The sequence below is a fragment of the Conger conger genome, chromosome 4 (assembly GCF_963514075.1).
Source record: "Conger conger chromosome 4, fConCon1.1, whole genome shotgun sequence".
NCBI classification, from domain to species: Eukaryota; Metazoa; Chordata; class Actinopteri; order Anguilliformes; family Congridae; genus Conger; species Conger conger.
The window spans coordinates 59,461,267-59,477,390 of NC_083763.1; the positions used below are offsets into that span (position 1 = coordinate 59,461,267).

At 43.1% G+C, this 16,124-nt stretch overlaps 1 protein-coding gene across 2 annotated transcripts in view; it reads left to right on the plus strand.

The window, feature by feature from the left end:
* Nucleotides 1–16,124, plus strand: part of LOC133127335 (zinc finger CCHC domain-containing protein 2-like) — a 42,982-nt gene that overhangs the window by 6,062 nt on the left and 20,796 nt on the right. For both annotated transcript variants that reach the window (XM_061240134.1, XM_061240136.1), the window contains exons 3-4: nt 4,273–4,393; nt 4,701–4,762. In XM_061240134.1, the coding sequence (XP_061096118.1) occupies nt 4,273–4,393; nt 4,701–4,762 (183 nt within the window). The remainder of the gene's footprint in view (nt 1–4,272; nt 4,394–4,700; nt 4,763–16,124) is intronic.

The following is a 16,124-nucleotide window of genomic DNA, read 5'->3' on the forward strand; positions in this document are numbered from 1 at the left end:
AAGTTAGATGTTTTGATACCTATGTCTAAATGGAGAACTTATTTTGGAGGACCTCCCAGGAATCTAATCTCTCTAGCCTCTCATATTCTCAAGTGAATATTTCTGAGCAAGACCATGAAAACACCTTTGGCTCCAATATAGACAGCATTTTCATTGACGTGAACCCATTTCATGCGAGTGAGTGTCTGAATATATTCTCAAAATATTGTATTATTATTATTATTATTATTATTATTATTTAGTATGCTTATAAATATGGAACAAGCCTGCTTTAGAGTAATAAATTGTGGAATCTGTTTGACTTGTTGATGCAGGTTGCGTATTTGACACAAACTTAAATAATTTCATCTCAATCAATATATACAACATGTATACAAGATTTTTACAGTCTTCTTGACCTCTTCCTGTCTGAGGAAAGCACAACGAGAGGGAGAGGTAGGGGGCGGGTGATAGGTGGGGCGAAGTGCAAGCACTTTTTTCCCCCAAGATGAAGTGTTGTATGCTTTAGTAAGTGAAATACAGTATTTTACATGTCATAAGACTCATAATATCATTTAGTTTCTATGTGTCCTTTTGGAGTCTTCAAATGTTCTTTTTGGAAAACTGCCTAGACATAGCTTAGAAAAAAGAGATATTGTCATCAAATTTGGAAGGGGATTTGTCCAGTGTTTTGGCTGTGGCTCCATTGTATTTCTAAATGTGCCAGGCACTGGCACAATAGTCTGTATCCACTCAAACAGAAAATCTTTTTAGTGAGAAAACAATCTTTCACTTCCACTGTGTTTCAGCTTCTGTAACTTTTAGTAGCCAATACAAGAGACTCTTGGAAAACAAATCCCAAAGGGTTACCTTTCAGAAAACACCATGGTTCAATGATAACCATTTTATTTTGGGTATGTAAACTTGTGTCAAATTTGCTGTCTGGGATTATCTGGATAGTCATATGTAAGAAGAACTGTGGCAAGTTCTTCAATATGTGTGGTACAACCTACCTGCTGTAAAACTGCAGGATAGTGTACCTATGGTAAGAGAATCAATGCAGTTTTAAAAGCAAAGGACAGTTTGAAATTTGATTTGATTTTGAACTGTTCATGGCTATAAGTAATTTTTTATACGTACAATTGTTCATTTAATTATTTCTGATAGCAACTTTGCTTTACAGATTTTCATTATTATTATTATTTTTTTACATTTTTAAAGCATTTTGCACAGTATTGTATATCATAAGCTTTGCAGCCCAAGTTACGCTTGCCATGCCAGCTACTAATATGTAGATATGCATGTAGGTATGCATAAAATGATTGCCACTGAAGGGTGTGAAGTCCTCAGAGCTGAAAATATTGTTTTGAGTGCTGCCTCATCTAAAGCCAGCAACAACATATTTTTGCAAATGTTTATTGGTGGCTAAGCTCACACTATATTCCCATTATTATTAAAACCTAAATTTTTTAACTCCCACATGGTAATTGACAAAATAAGTTGCATGATGTAAATCAGACTACCACTTTTGTACTGAATAGCTGGGCTTATATGGATAAATATTGCACTCCCCACAGCCAATCAGACATAACCAAGGTGTGTGTGTGTGTGTGTGTGTGTGTGTGTGTGTGTGTGTGTGTGTGTGTGTGTGTGTGTGTGTGTGTGTGTGTGTGTGTGTGTGTGTGTGTGTGTGTGTGTGATCTACTCACCTGTGCTATTGCACCACTGGGTCCTCCCCCTGCCTTATGAGTGAGGACAAATCGTTGGGCTGCTGGCAAGTTTGACATTCCCCATGCAGTGCTGAGAAGCCTCCTTCCCTGGCAAAGCAAGCTTTCGTTTTTGTTCATTTGATTTCCTGAAAAAAGAAAGCCATGGCCTCTCCTCCAGAAACATTACCTCATGATGATTCACCTCCTGTAACAACAGATGTCTAGTTTATGAAAAATGAAATCAGGATGACTGTTTTTGGCCTCTGTGTGGTTCATGGCTAATTTCATGTTAGGGATAAAAGCCAGTTCTGAAAACCATTAGGCTAGCTGATGTGGTTACTATATTTAAGACCATTATTGGCATGACACAAAATGCCATGTGCAGTAAGCATATTTCTCCAAATAATATAATGAACTTAAACATAAATACCAGAGTCTAAACTTTTTTTAAACACTTAGAGCAATTTCTTTATTTCTAGTGAAATAATGTGTGGGAAAATTAAGAGGTAATGACATTTCATACATGTATAAAGTGCCCAGATCAGTAACTGTTTTGCTATATGGGAGTCACTAGAGTGGGATAGCTATAAGGCAGCAGCCTACTACTAGAAAGATTAATCGCACACTGGACACAGACGTTGTCCAATTTGTTTTGAATGGAAAGGCGCACAGTCATATAATTTTGGATCTGCTAGGCATTCAAGAGACAAGGAACAGGTGAGGAGAAGAATTGATAGTGATTGGTTCAAGATGTGGTCTCATGAGAATTGATGGGGATTTGGGCAGGTGTCTTCATGCGCAACCATAGCAAGTGACACTACAGCTGTGGTGCTAGCTAATATTAGTTGTCTCAGATGAGCATTACAGGGGAAACTAGGTTACCGACCAAGTTTCACATTGTATATGTTTATTTCACTGCATCTAATGTTAATAACTAGGTAAATATCTTACATGTCCAATCAGTACTGATGGCTTGATAGACCGCTAACTAGATTTACTGTTACACATTTCAAAACCCAAATAATGTAATATAGCCAAACTAGCTACATTTCGATTTGGTGTGATGATACTAGGGAGCTGTCTAGCTAATTCACTTTCCAGTTGTCACTTATATTGGTAACCAAAACTGAGTGTAAAGGTGCTTTATGTTTTGTAGGCTGGATGGTGGAGTTAGCTATTGATCACATATGAGTGCACAAACAGGGCCACCACCAATCTGGTCCAGAATATTGAATATGTTCTGGGTGGCAAGTATCAATTCAAATGCTATGAATTGCCATGTACTGAATGTGCTGCCTGTTATCAGCCTTACTTCACTGCACTGATATGTTATATTTCCACCTAAGTGTGGGATTGCTGTATCTGTTGCTAGCTGGCTAGACCGTTGCTACGACTCACAGACTGACTTGCCTCCGTCAGCAAATGGAAGTCCTTGTGCTTCCCCTTTTTACTTGTGTGGTGGTGTGAACAATAGAGACCAATAGCCAAGTAACTAATGTATCTGCAAACTTGCTTTAAGCCAATTCAGAAATTATAAAATGTTAAGTCTAATTAAAATGGAGACAGGCTACTTCCAGTACATGGCTGATTCATAACGCTCTTCCCTTAGAGAGAAAAACTCACGGTAATGTAATGGTAATTTAAAATGAGTCTGAAAAACAACGTGACTTATGTTGCCACTGGAAATTCATACTCCGCACCAAAGCCACACTGCAGATAAAATGCACACTCAACATTTCAAGACCATGCAATTATAAGGCTTCAACTGGAGTTGGTGTTATGAATATGTTTCTGTGCCAGTTTGATAGGATTTTGATATTGTACATTCAGTGTACTTTTAGGGTATGATTTTGACTACTCTGCATTTTAGTGTTGCTGTGTTAGGATGTGGAAGCTTTAAAGCTCAATAGCTCTAAACTACTACCACCGATAGAACCTTATAAATCCCAATGTCATGGTTTGCTTTTCATATAAATGGTTAACCATTAACATCCTTAACTGAAACTGCTTTTATGTATGTGCTGTCCAGTGTCGACTATGATATTTCTTAGTAACAAACATCTTAATGCATACTTACGAATAGGTCTGGCTACAGTATTTGTTCCAGTCTGAATACGAAATGATCCTTTGTGGAACAAGCAGGTTTGATGAACGATAATCGGAAACGCTGAAGGATACACTCAGAAGCTTCAGATGTTAATATATTATTTTATTATCCTTTAACTGCAGCGTTCCTATTGAGGTAAGGCAGTAAAAGGACAACTCAAAGCTGGGGACAAATGTGTTTTACACTGACCTTATTGTCAGGACAGCTGTTGGAACAAATTTGTCAGAACTGCCCATTTCCAGCTGATGAGGGCTTCAGCCATGAGATGCTAGTGCTTCTTCATGTATCACTGGATTTCCATGACTCTTCTTATAGCATAGCATAGCTGTGGAGGTGGAGCAAAAGTCTTACGGTCACTATTATTTGTGGATTATTTGTTGTATTGTGTTATTTTTCTGCATCTTTTGAAACATCAGTCAGGTATGCCACAAATTACAATGTATTAATTCCTTATTCTCTCCCCCTCCCCCCTTTCAGTTGCAACAAAACAAGGTTCCAAAAACGGATTACCTCTCCCCCAACACTGAGACCAGCCTGAGTGACAGGGCACAGTCGCTACACACCAACCAGTCACCCAGCAGGAAATCGCAGAGGGAAGGTAAAGACCAGAGGGGTGATATTACACCTAATAATTCAACTCTTGACTGGGTCCTCTACAGGGCTGGAAATTTCACAGAGCGTATTATCCAGGGCAGAAAGTACTATCAAAATAGGCCATTCATAGAATGTCCACATGCACGTATATATGAAATTCATATTCAGATTCCTGTTGATATTCTACCCTTCTGCAGCTCTGCTATTTAGGTCTGACACAGAGCTTGTATTATATAAAGAAAAATGTGGGTACAGCATTTACATCTTTGCCAAATGATTGCTGAGTCTTTCTGTCTGTTTTTCACTTTCAGCAGTGCACATAGAGAGAATCGTGCTTCAGGGGATCTCCAGGAGCAGGGAATACAGTTTTGTGGTATGTTCCCATATCCCACAGAATGCTGTTCTCTCAAACCAAGTGACTGATAAACCAAGTTCCCCAGGTATTGTCCCCTTCCTGTAACCAAGAGTGAGAAGACTCCTTCCCCCGGCCACCTCCACTTCTCTTCAGTAACATTCTGAAAAGGTTTCTTCTCTCTTGGCATTTTGTGTTTCTGTTGGGCATGACCCCTCTTTGCCGGGGTGAGTGTCAGAGGCTAAGGGGTGGCCCTGCACCAGGACAGTAGTGCGTTCATTGCTCAGTCGTCTCACTCCAGCTGGGAGTGGACTGTGGCTCAGTGTGCCAGTGTTGTGAGCAGGAAGTGCTAGCTCATGTTTTGGGTGTTCCTTTTGGGTGTTTCTGTCTGAAGAGTAGTAATGACAGACAGTCATAATAATCGGATTATGCTCCAGTTTAATTTTTCCAGGTTAAACAAATCCTTCTGTCGCATCTTCAGCTGATGGGTGGTGAGCATTTTTAAGGGTTGAGGTGAGTCACTTGCCACCACCCAACTGCAAAGTGCACTGTGATTCATGGAAGGTTTTATAAACTCTCAATGCACTTCATCAAGTCAGCATTCGTGTTGAAAGCATGCACTTCAGAAGATGGACATTGTGTTGAAAGTAATGGGGGAATGTGCCATTATCCACAATAGCTAAGCTTTCATTTGGAGAGATTAATATCAAGCGCAGTGGAAAGTCCCTCCCCGTTATCACCAGTGTGAGTCAGTGTAAAACCATGTGGACATCATGAGCTTGTGACGATGGCCTGTCATGAGAGTTCCAGCAGGCTGAGCTGGCATTTATCTGTAAAAGGAACACAGCACTAATAATTACTGTCATTCTCCGGAAGCACAATCTGTGGGTAAATTTCGGTGACCTTTTGTGCAGCGTTTAAAAAAAAAAGCTGAGAGGAAGTTTTTTTTGCCTAAGTCAGAAGCCACAAATGAGATGTGCTAATAGTATTTTGTGAGAGGTACTGTCATGCAGAAAGTTGGGGTAGGGGATTGCTGACTGATGGGGGTGGAGGGTGCTGCTTACAAATCGGGGGGAGCGCCGGGGGCTGGAGAAGTGAGAGATGCTGGGGTGATGGGTTGTGGGGGATGGGACCAGACTACAGCGAAACCAAATGGAAGCTTAAAGATTGCTTGCATAGCGCCCAACCGGTTTTGCCTTTTAACTGCAATGTGGCGGAGCAGATCTGTGCATGAACGCATGAATAGTGAGTGAGTGAGTGTGTGCACATAAATGCGATTGTAGCTTAGGAAAAGAGGTTGTTTATGGTAATGTGATGAATTACATGTCATTGACCTTGGGATTTGGCCGGGGTATAGTATCTTCTGCCCTAAAACATAATTCATGAATCTTGCCGGAACATCCTGCTCATGATTCCTCAGAATTGTTATTTTAACCCAAAGGAAATTCCGCCAGCTGTTGCAGACTTCCAGTTTATTTGCTCGTAGGTTGATAATTTTATTAAATCTATGCCTTTGAGATTTGTTTTTGCATTGAATAGTTTGCATTGAACTCTTCTCCCCCCCCCCCCCCCTCTCTCCTTCTAAAAAAGCTGTTAAATATTCCAGCTCAGATGAAGGTCAGCAATTCCCCATTTTTTTAACGTGTTTCTTTGCACTGAAGCACAATAAGCACAGGGAGAACCACTGGTCTCCCTAGAGGGGTGTTTATAACTGACCGCCAGGACTCTACTGCTGTATGGAGATGGCGCTTGTTCGACCTGGCTCTGAATTTCCCTCTCAGTTGCCCAGGCGTTAATTCAGCATGTTGCATGGTCGGGATTGACATACACCTAGACCGCATTCTGCTGACTTACTCTGACCGTATGGGCTGGGGGCGATCAGTCGCATATCTGCTCACAAGTCTCCATTGTCCCTGGACCACTCGGCTCCAGAGAAAGTAACAATGCTCCCAGGGGTCTGTAGCCTGTAATGGACTGCAAGCATTGTCAAACAAAGCAAGAAATGGGCCAGTGCAATGCATTTGCTATACTGACGGGAATGGCAGAGCGATGTTCAACAGATTCTGCTCTGGCAACTCAGTCAGCACTCATTGCTGACAAGATTGCAAATCTTGTGAGATGTGTTCTTGTATATTTTGTTCAGCGAAGTTTTTGAATGTTATACATTCTGACAGCTGAATACTAAGGGAACTTTGTAAGAAGTTGATTAATGATTGTTTCCTGAAAACAAAGGGGATTGTTGCAATTGCTAAATTAGCCATAGCACATTTAGCTGAAAAATGTATGTTTCTTTTTTATTTTTTTATACACAGCTGGGGTTTTAACAAGTAGATGTGAGTGTTTCAGACTTGATTTATGTTGAGCAATACCTCAACCAAATAGTATTTTCTGCACTGCTTTTCTGTGAAATATGGTGAGTGTAATTCAGATTTTGTTCTAAACACAAGTGTGGAACATCACTACAGGCAGTGCGTTTGTCACATAGACTCTCATTGGAACAGGCTGCATCTCCCCATGCGGCAATGGAACCTGATCACTGTTTAAAATGGGACATTCCTTACAAACTAAGGGAACCTGTCCTTTTTCTTTGGAAATGTAACCATGTCATGACAGAGATACTGTTTCCCTTTCCACCTTCCATCAGAAGCACACTGTGCAGTCATCCACCTCTCTCCAGAGCCAAGAGTAAAAATAGTTTGGTGCAAAGCGGCCGCCCCACCCTGAACGTCCCTTGGCCCCGGGAGGCCTTGTGCTGCAACCTGGGCCAGGATGTTTACGTCACCAAGACGCTATGTTCAACTGCAAGACCATTACTGGAGCCTCCAGAGCTTCCCAGGGCTGCTGCCGGTCTCTATGCAGCTCCATATCAGGGGATAAGGCAGGTGAACGGGCCAGGTAAGCATGGGCCCCATCAGATGGGATCTAGATGGTTTCCATCAGTAGACCGATCAGATCGGCCACCTGGAGAGCAGACTGAACCCGAGAGTTAGGCGCTGGGTCAATGCAGGGATTTTGAGTCCCATTTCCCATAGTGTGGAACCACATCCCTCGGACCCAGGAGATAAAATTGAGCCTTCACTGGTGAAACCATGTGTGCAGTGGTGGGAGTGCAGCAGGGCCAGGGCCGCCCCTAGCCGAACACGGGACCGTACCCGGAGCTCCTGCTGTTCGTGAGGGAGGGCCTGTTTGTCACTGCTGCATACCCAAGTAACAGCATCTACAGGAACTGTGGACCCAAGGCCATTGCCTCTTCTCTCCATCTGTCCTGGTTAACACAATGCAAGTCTTCAGACGGCTTATTATGCATGTGACATTGGGTTATTTTTCAGAAGTCTGGAGTTTCACATCTCACGAGTGTTGCCGTGCTCTCCTATTCTCCTCTTGCATAATCCCAGCAGGTGTGCTTGCCCTTGGATGCATCCTAATAGCTCTCACCAGAAGTTTTTTTTGTCTGTTTTACTTTGAGTTTGTTCCAAGATGTTTCTTCTTAATTTAAGCAGAACCACCAAATGCCGCATGCCCGTAAAAGACGGCCTTTTAGTAATTTTCTCCGCTTATTTTTGTGGCACAATTGTTGAGGCAGCATTGAAGTGGCGAGTGCTGTTCACGGCGGTTTAGCCATGGCCTCCAGTCGGGCCAGCACCTCTGCATTCGAGTGTGACCTAAAATGGAGATCCTCGCCCTTGTTATTACGTGGGGTATGAGGCGGGCTGAAATGACGGGTTTCTTTCTCGACTTGGCCTGCAGAGTGGCGGGTAAGCGCAGGCCTTTCTGGCTGGGCTGCGTAAGGGAGGTGGCTGACAGATCACTGGCTGGCACGCCGGAGTCATCTGAGCCACTGCATTGGCAAACGCAAACCCGTACATACACACATTCCGACAGATACACACACTCCAAGACACATGACACGCACATACGCACGTCCTGCAGGCAGGTGGAGAGGTGGAGAGCGACATGCTAGGAGATGTTGTCGAATCCTGGAGTGGGCAGCTTATGGAGATGTCTAAGGGACAGGATCTGTCGTCTGTTACAGTGGGATGGTACTGCTCCTCGGTGGGGGCAGACTGCCGTTAAAGTGGTCAGGCGTCCTCTCTAAAGCAGGTTGCAGTGCAAGTCTCACATCGGAAATGGACATAAAATCTAAAGCAATGACAAATGTGCTTCCATAAGCAATGTAAGAAGCTCACATTGCAAAGCATTTGCATTTTTTCATTAAACTCTGCGACTTGTCCCGCTGGCACCATTTTGCTTTGTATCATATCTGTATTGCCCTTTAGAAACCAGCACTGTGTTTATATTTAGTTTTTTTTTCAGGTTGTTCTGCATTTTTAATGAGTTATTGTCCTCATGTTGTGACTTGTGAATGCTGTTGAAATGGATTTTAGTTTTAATGTATTTGCACTCTGCCCAAAGGCCAGACTTTGACTCAGTCTTTCTTTATTAAAACTACTTTGTGGGTGGGGAAATTCAGATTATATATAAGAGCACACAGCAATGCCAGAGTGAGCTTTTCTTTTTTAATAAAAGGGGCTACAATTGTTCTCCCCTTCCTAACACATACTGCCAATCCATTCTGTTTCTCCAGACCTTACAATGGGAGTGGAAAGCTGCATTTAACTCTGTTTGAGTCCTCCCCTGCTACAAGCGACCGCAACAGGATTGGAATACGCCACATTCGTCTAGATCTAGTTATGGCCAAAAAAGAAATGCTGTGTTAAGCATGTAGTTTGCTGAATTCTGCGTTTAGCAATGCTAAAAAATATCTCTTGCTTTGTTTAACATAAGAGGCAGTACCAAGCAACAAAAAATCTCCAGTGCTTACTGTAGATATCCACCATTTCCCGTGCTGAGCTGCCACATCATACTTAAGTGTTGGACTGAGGCCTAGAACTGGACATCAGCATTCAGGGCAACGGATTGTGGAATCATTGGTCCTGTCTGCTTGCACCAACCAAACAAAATGGCTACCTATCTATCTTTTCCTCTGCTTGCAGTTTTAAATGGGCAGCTTCAATAGCAGTAAATCCTATAAATAAATATGTCCACATCTTCTCATCTACTGTATATTAACAATGCTGATTGGGTGTCTGCTTTCACCTTTAATATCAAGCTTTTATGTGTTTTTTGGTGTTTGCTATGCATGCATAAGTGTTTTAGTGACAGTTACAGCAACGGCAAAGAAGCTGAGGCATCCCGGCCTTGATGTAAGGAAAGATTTTCTTCTGAGGTACGTAGGCGTGACCACTGTAGCACAGCCAGCAAAATCTGGCAGTCTTCTTCCAGTGTCCATCCTCTAGTTTTTTCTGCCAAGTTGCACTAATGAAACCGTTATGGTGTGGAAACTGACAGACAGACTGGCCTGGAGGTTGTTCAGCGATGCTGCTATACCATGGCAGTGTTCAGTTTAGCAGGACTGTTCATGCTCTAATGGAGTAACCCCAGACAGTGCCCACCTGATGGAGTAACCCCAGACAGTGCCCACCTGATGGAGTAACCCCAGACAGTGCCCACCTGATGGAGTAACCCCAGACATTGCCCACCTGATGGGGTAACCCCAGACAGTGCCCACCTGATGGTGTAACCCCAGACAGTGCCCACCTGATGGGGTAACCCCGGACAGTGCCCACCTGATGGGGTAACCCCGGACAGTGCCCACCTGATGGGGTAACCCCGGACAGTGCCCACCTGATGGGGTAACCCCGGACAGTGCCCACCTGATGGGGTAACCCCGGACAGTGCCCACCTGATGGGGTAACCCCAGACAGAGCCACCTGACACAGGGCTGGGAATCCCTGTGGTGTCGTGCTCCTCAAAGTGAGGCAGTTTAAACCAAATGGTAAATGGCAGGCATTTATATAGAACCTTTATCCAAAGCGCTGTACAATTAATGCTTTTCATTCACCCATTCATACACACAATTGGCTGCCATGCAAGGCGCCGACCAGCTCGTCAGGAGCATTTAGGGGTTGGGTGTCTTGCTCAGGGACACTTCGACACAGCCCGGGCGGGGGATCGAACCGGCGACCCTCCGACTGCCAGACGACAGCTCTTACTGCCTGAGCCAATGTCGCCCCACAAACCAACATGTCTGCTTGCTGCCTTCCTTCCCCCCTCCGCTCCTCCCCTCCGCTGCTCCGCTCGGCTGTGTACTGCATCACAAGCATCCACGGCCCTCCAGACATCAGACAAACAACGCCCCTTACCTCGCGTCTGCTTTGTCTCTGATCACATTCACACCAGGAATCGCTGTATCCCGGCCTTCCTTATAAGTACAAGTTGCGTTTTGAGAGGGCAGCCTTTTACCCCCGCTCCTCACAATACGTGTGTTTTCATGATGAAATTGGCGTAGCGTGTTGTGGAACCCCTGTGAGGCATTGTCACAAGCCAGGAAGCAGTTTGTCAATGTGAAGGAAACTTGTTCCCCTTAGAAGGGTGTTGGGGAAATCCTTGTACTCCCTTGTCTTCACTGGAAAATTGAAATGCGTCTCCTGGACACCATGGTTTCTCAATGGTGACTGTAGTAGATAATTTTTTTTATTTCAGCCTCCTGGGCAAAATTTGTGGTTAGAGTAATTTGGTAATTTGCATTTTTTACATTGCCACTGTGATATTGTTTCATTTTTTGGGGGTGCTTTCAAGGCAGTCTGCAAATTAATCTCTGTTTTGGGTCACAATAATGACCTCACACTGCATACATTTACATTTCCGTTGTAGGTTAATATGGTTGTGCACTAGCATATTATCCTCCGTTGATATCCTCCATTCTTTTACATATACTCTATATGTATCTCTTCTTTACTTTTTGGAATGACCAATTATATGTTCTGGATTTTCCATTTCTGCATCCCCTGTCACATTGGGAGAATGAGAATGAGAATGAGCACATGGTGCTTCCATAGTCACTCTGCAGAACATCAGTTCCTTTAGTCCATTTAGGCTGCTAATGTTGACATCAAAGGTGTTGTGCCTCTGTTAAAAGCAGTTCTGTGCTTTTCTGCGTTTAACCTATATCTTTTCAGACCTAGCGTGCAAGTGCCTTGCTTTCTTCCGGTCTCATGTACAGCTGGCTCCCTAATGACATGATTTAATTATTCAGGCAATGAATGAGTTGGTTGTTCCAGAAGCCCTGCCGCAGAGTAGATTAGAAGGCCTGGTTCGGCACCCCTACCCCTCCCGGGCCCTACACAGGAAGTCCTGGCACTGAGTCAAGCATGGAACACTTGCTCAGTACATATAGTGTCTGCTTACAACCTGCATTCATTCATCTATGGACAGTGGTGAATGTGGCAGACTTACTGAATGGCTGAAGCTAGAGGGTAATATATGCTCAGTGAGCAATTTATTAGGTAGACCACCAGCTTGTTAATGAAAATATTTAATCAGCCAATCTTGTGGCAGCAACTAATTGCATAAATGTAACCAGACGTGTTCAAGAGGTTCAGCTGTTTTTCAGAACAAATGTCAGAATGGGGAAGAAACATGATCTAAGTGACTTTGACCGTGGAATGATTGTTGGTGCCAGACATGTTAATGAGATCGGTCAGCGGAGAAGGGCCAGACTTGTCGAGGCTGACAGAAAGGTGACCGTAATGCAAATAACTACACATTACAACAGTGGTATGCAGAAGAGCATCTCTGAACACATGAAACGTGTCAAACCTCTAGGTGGATTGGCTACAACAGCAGAAGACTAAAAGAATTCTAAAAAAAAGTGCTCACTGAGTGTCCAGTAGAGATTTCACTGGTGCAGATCCAAGTTGGGCCCTGGTGGCCTGCCTATGCCAGGGACTCGCATTGGAGCCGCATTGTTGTGTTAGGAAGAGCTGGAAAAATGACTCATCTCAGCTGGGGCCACCTGCGGAACTGATGATCTCCACCTTTTTTATTCGTCTTTAATAAGTCAACTCAAGGTCACTGACCCCACTGAGCACCTTGCCACAGTACAGTTCACTGAGCACCGTAACAAATTCAGCCAAACCCAATAAGAGCCCACTAAAGAAAGGCCTGGGTTTTGTTCTGTTCTTTTTTATTTTTTTTTATTTATTTTTTTGTGGCCACAAATGCTCCAGCACCATCTTGATATCTATGTGTGCACGATGGAGATCACCGCATTAGGATGTCGATGATAAACCACAGGATGAGCTCCTCTGTGCTGTTCAAAGAGCATTCTTAGAAACCCAGCTGAGCACCATGCCTTGTAGCGTTGGCTCATAAAACCATTGTTACAGCAGACCACTTGCAGTTTGTGGGAAACCTTAGTGGACCAGATTACAGCCCAGTGTAATTAAAGTCATTTTCCAGGGCTCCCACAGAAAGAGCCGCATCCTGTTCATCCAAAGCGGACTAGTAAAGTAAACCTCGAGCTTTTTCATAAATCAGCATCCTGTTCACAGTTTACTTGTGAAACCACTCTTTTCCATTTTCAAATTACTTTCACTGTTTAATTGAGCTTTTCCATATGCCCCAGTGTGTTTCTTTGACATTTTGTGAAAGTGTAAATATTTAGCTCAGTGGCCTTGTTGCTGTAGGCATGCACAGGACGGCTCGCAAAGTGAACTGGCTGCAGCTTTCATAATTTTTTTATTTTTTATATTTAAAAAAACATGTACATTTATTTTTTTGGCCAGATAAGAAAGTTCGAAACTCTGTAATTCTGAAGTATAACACACAATGGCTGTGTTGTGCATTATATGATTAAATAAAGTGAGCACTAATTTTAATTGGGGGGGGAAAAATAAGAGCCCCCTGTCGTTTGGGCATTCAGTACAATTTGTTGCATATTGTTAGTTGTTATTACGGTACTAGGATTCCTGTGCGGTACTGTGTAACCAATAAGCCAGAAATTCCACTTCTCTGCCTCTCACTTTCTCTCTCCCTTTCTTGTTTTGGTAAAACTCCTCTTATAGAGCCTTTGTATGGTCCAATGCACCTGATCTAAGGAATCAAAAATGTATAGTCCTACTGTAAGCTATTTCTTGTGCATTATCACAATAAAACATGATGTATATGGAATTGGGCTGGGATAATGAATCAGATTTCTTATTTCCTTTTTAGGTCAAGAACACTTACAATTATGTAGGTCAATGAAAAATATTTCACACAGTGTAGACCTCTTTTGGGAAGTTTATATTCAACTGGGAAATACATCAGCAAGAACTGGATAGGAGGCGAACATAAGTCTGGCTGGAGTGTGTTGATGCCCATGAAATCTGAATATATCCATCCTATACATTTTTTGGTCATTTTTTGTTCCATTTCAAAAAGTGGAGCGCATTGTCTCTGCACTATGTACGCATTTATATATGAATATATTTTTTTCTAAAACAACAAAAAGTTCATAATTTATTATATGTTATCTAAGTATTTATAAGTGCTGGGCTTTGAAACTTTAATTAGTCATATTTTTATTAAGTAAGTCAATTTCTGTGTTGTTGGGAGCATTATGAGGGAAGATTTATGATCGTGAACATGCTGATGGGCTCGTTGAGGGCTCTGTTCAGTTTGCCAGACCTGTGGGAGGGTATCCGGTTTGTCCCAGCGGCAGGTTTGGCACTGTGGGGGAACAGCAGCTGCTTCTGAATAACTGAACATACCTGGAGGCTTGAGATGCAGCCAGGTTGATCAAGTCCAAATGATTATTTTCTCTATTTCACTTTGTTTCCCTCTTACCTGAAAATCATTAGTAATAACTGCAATGAGGTGTTAGTAATTTGAAGGTGATCGATACGCAGAAAGCGTTCAGTGGGGAAATGCCATTAGTTCAGTCCAGTATGAGTAATGCTGGTGTGGTTGTGCAGCAGGCCAGTCGGACCGACAGTAAAGCCTTTTCGTGGAGGCATTTTATCCCCCGGTTTTAGGACTTGCCATTGCCTTTGAAGAGTCTAAACTGCCTGCGGTTGATGGGTCCTGCTGGGTGATGTGTTTGAAAGGCTGTCCCTGCTGGTGGCTGTTCCCCTCTCGGACTGATGACCATCGCAAGGGTAACTTATGTGTCCCACTCCTGGGAGGGTGCTCCCCTGGCTGTGAGCATACAGTAATCTGAGCCACCAAACATCCCCTTTTGCCAGGCGACACCCACAGCACACGCAGCACCACTTTAGGTTGGGTGGCTTGCTTCAGGTTGGTTTCCTTTTTTTCTTTTTTGTCACGCCGCCAAGTACTTTAAGGCAGCAATATTTCAGGCTGTCACTTTTCACAGCTCCCTCGGCATAGAGTTTGTCAGAGGCATGGTTTTACTGAGGCGTTTTTCATTTTGAAAGACTGATCAAAATGCACGCAGGGGTACATTGCTCGAGAGATCCATCAACACCAGGGAATGCAATAAAAAATGAGTCATCGCCAGGAAAATCATTCCCTCTTTTTAAACATAACAATAATTTTGGTAATTTTCCTTTCTGTTTGTATTTACCAGTTATGCATGATTGCTTGCTAGTGTTGTAGTCAACATCTGCTTGTGATTAAAGCAGAAATTTTGGATGGAAGGTTAAGGACATTGCACCATCTTCGTACAGCTGGGCTATATGGTCAAAAGAATTCCAGCCAAGTTGCGTAAAATGTGACAAGATTGAAGTCACAAAGACCAGACTGCTGAGTTAATAAGATGCCATCATGTAGGACCATAAGTGAGACTAGATCATGTCCCTGGAGAATCATTACTTTCATCTGTAGATCATTTCTTTCATAATGCTGTCATTGTGGGGTTGAAATTAAAAGGTGAAGACTCATCTGGTTTAAATGAACGTTGAACATTGGAATGCAGAGAAGCTATGTGTCACATTGTATAATACTCTAGTTAAGTCACCTGTGGGTACTGAAGTTCTGGTCTCCATTTCATCAACCAACATCAATAATAAAATAATAAAACAAGGGCCAAGGACAGATGCCTGTAAATGAAAAATGAAATGGACCAGGGCAAGGGAGAATTTCACAGCACTAAGTTGGGCTGATGTCTTTGAGCCCAGAGAATCTGAGCTCATCAGGAGTCTGTTGACTATAATTAGCGGCATAACCGTTGAGTTAAGTTACTGAAGAACCATCATGGATGTCCCAGTAATTTCCTGTAGGAGTGTGATGACCATTCTCCTAAGAATTCAAATGGAGCTAGTATGTTTATTGGCCATGGGTGCTTTCTGCTTCTGGAGAACTTTCCCTGGCAGGTCTGGTCGAGCTGATGCACTGGCCCGGTACTGGTCACTAGGCAACCTCAGATGTTGTGCGAGAGGCTTTTCAGGCCTGATCTTTGCCAGACTTGACTGACTCATTTCCACCCTTATCTGCCTTTCTAGGTCTGGGGCAACCCACTCCTTCTCACCCACCACAGAGGTCAGGGTTGGTCTAACTCTAGATGTACTATATTTTCATTTGCAAACATCTACTCTCTCTT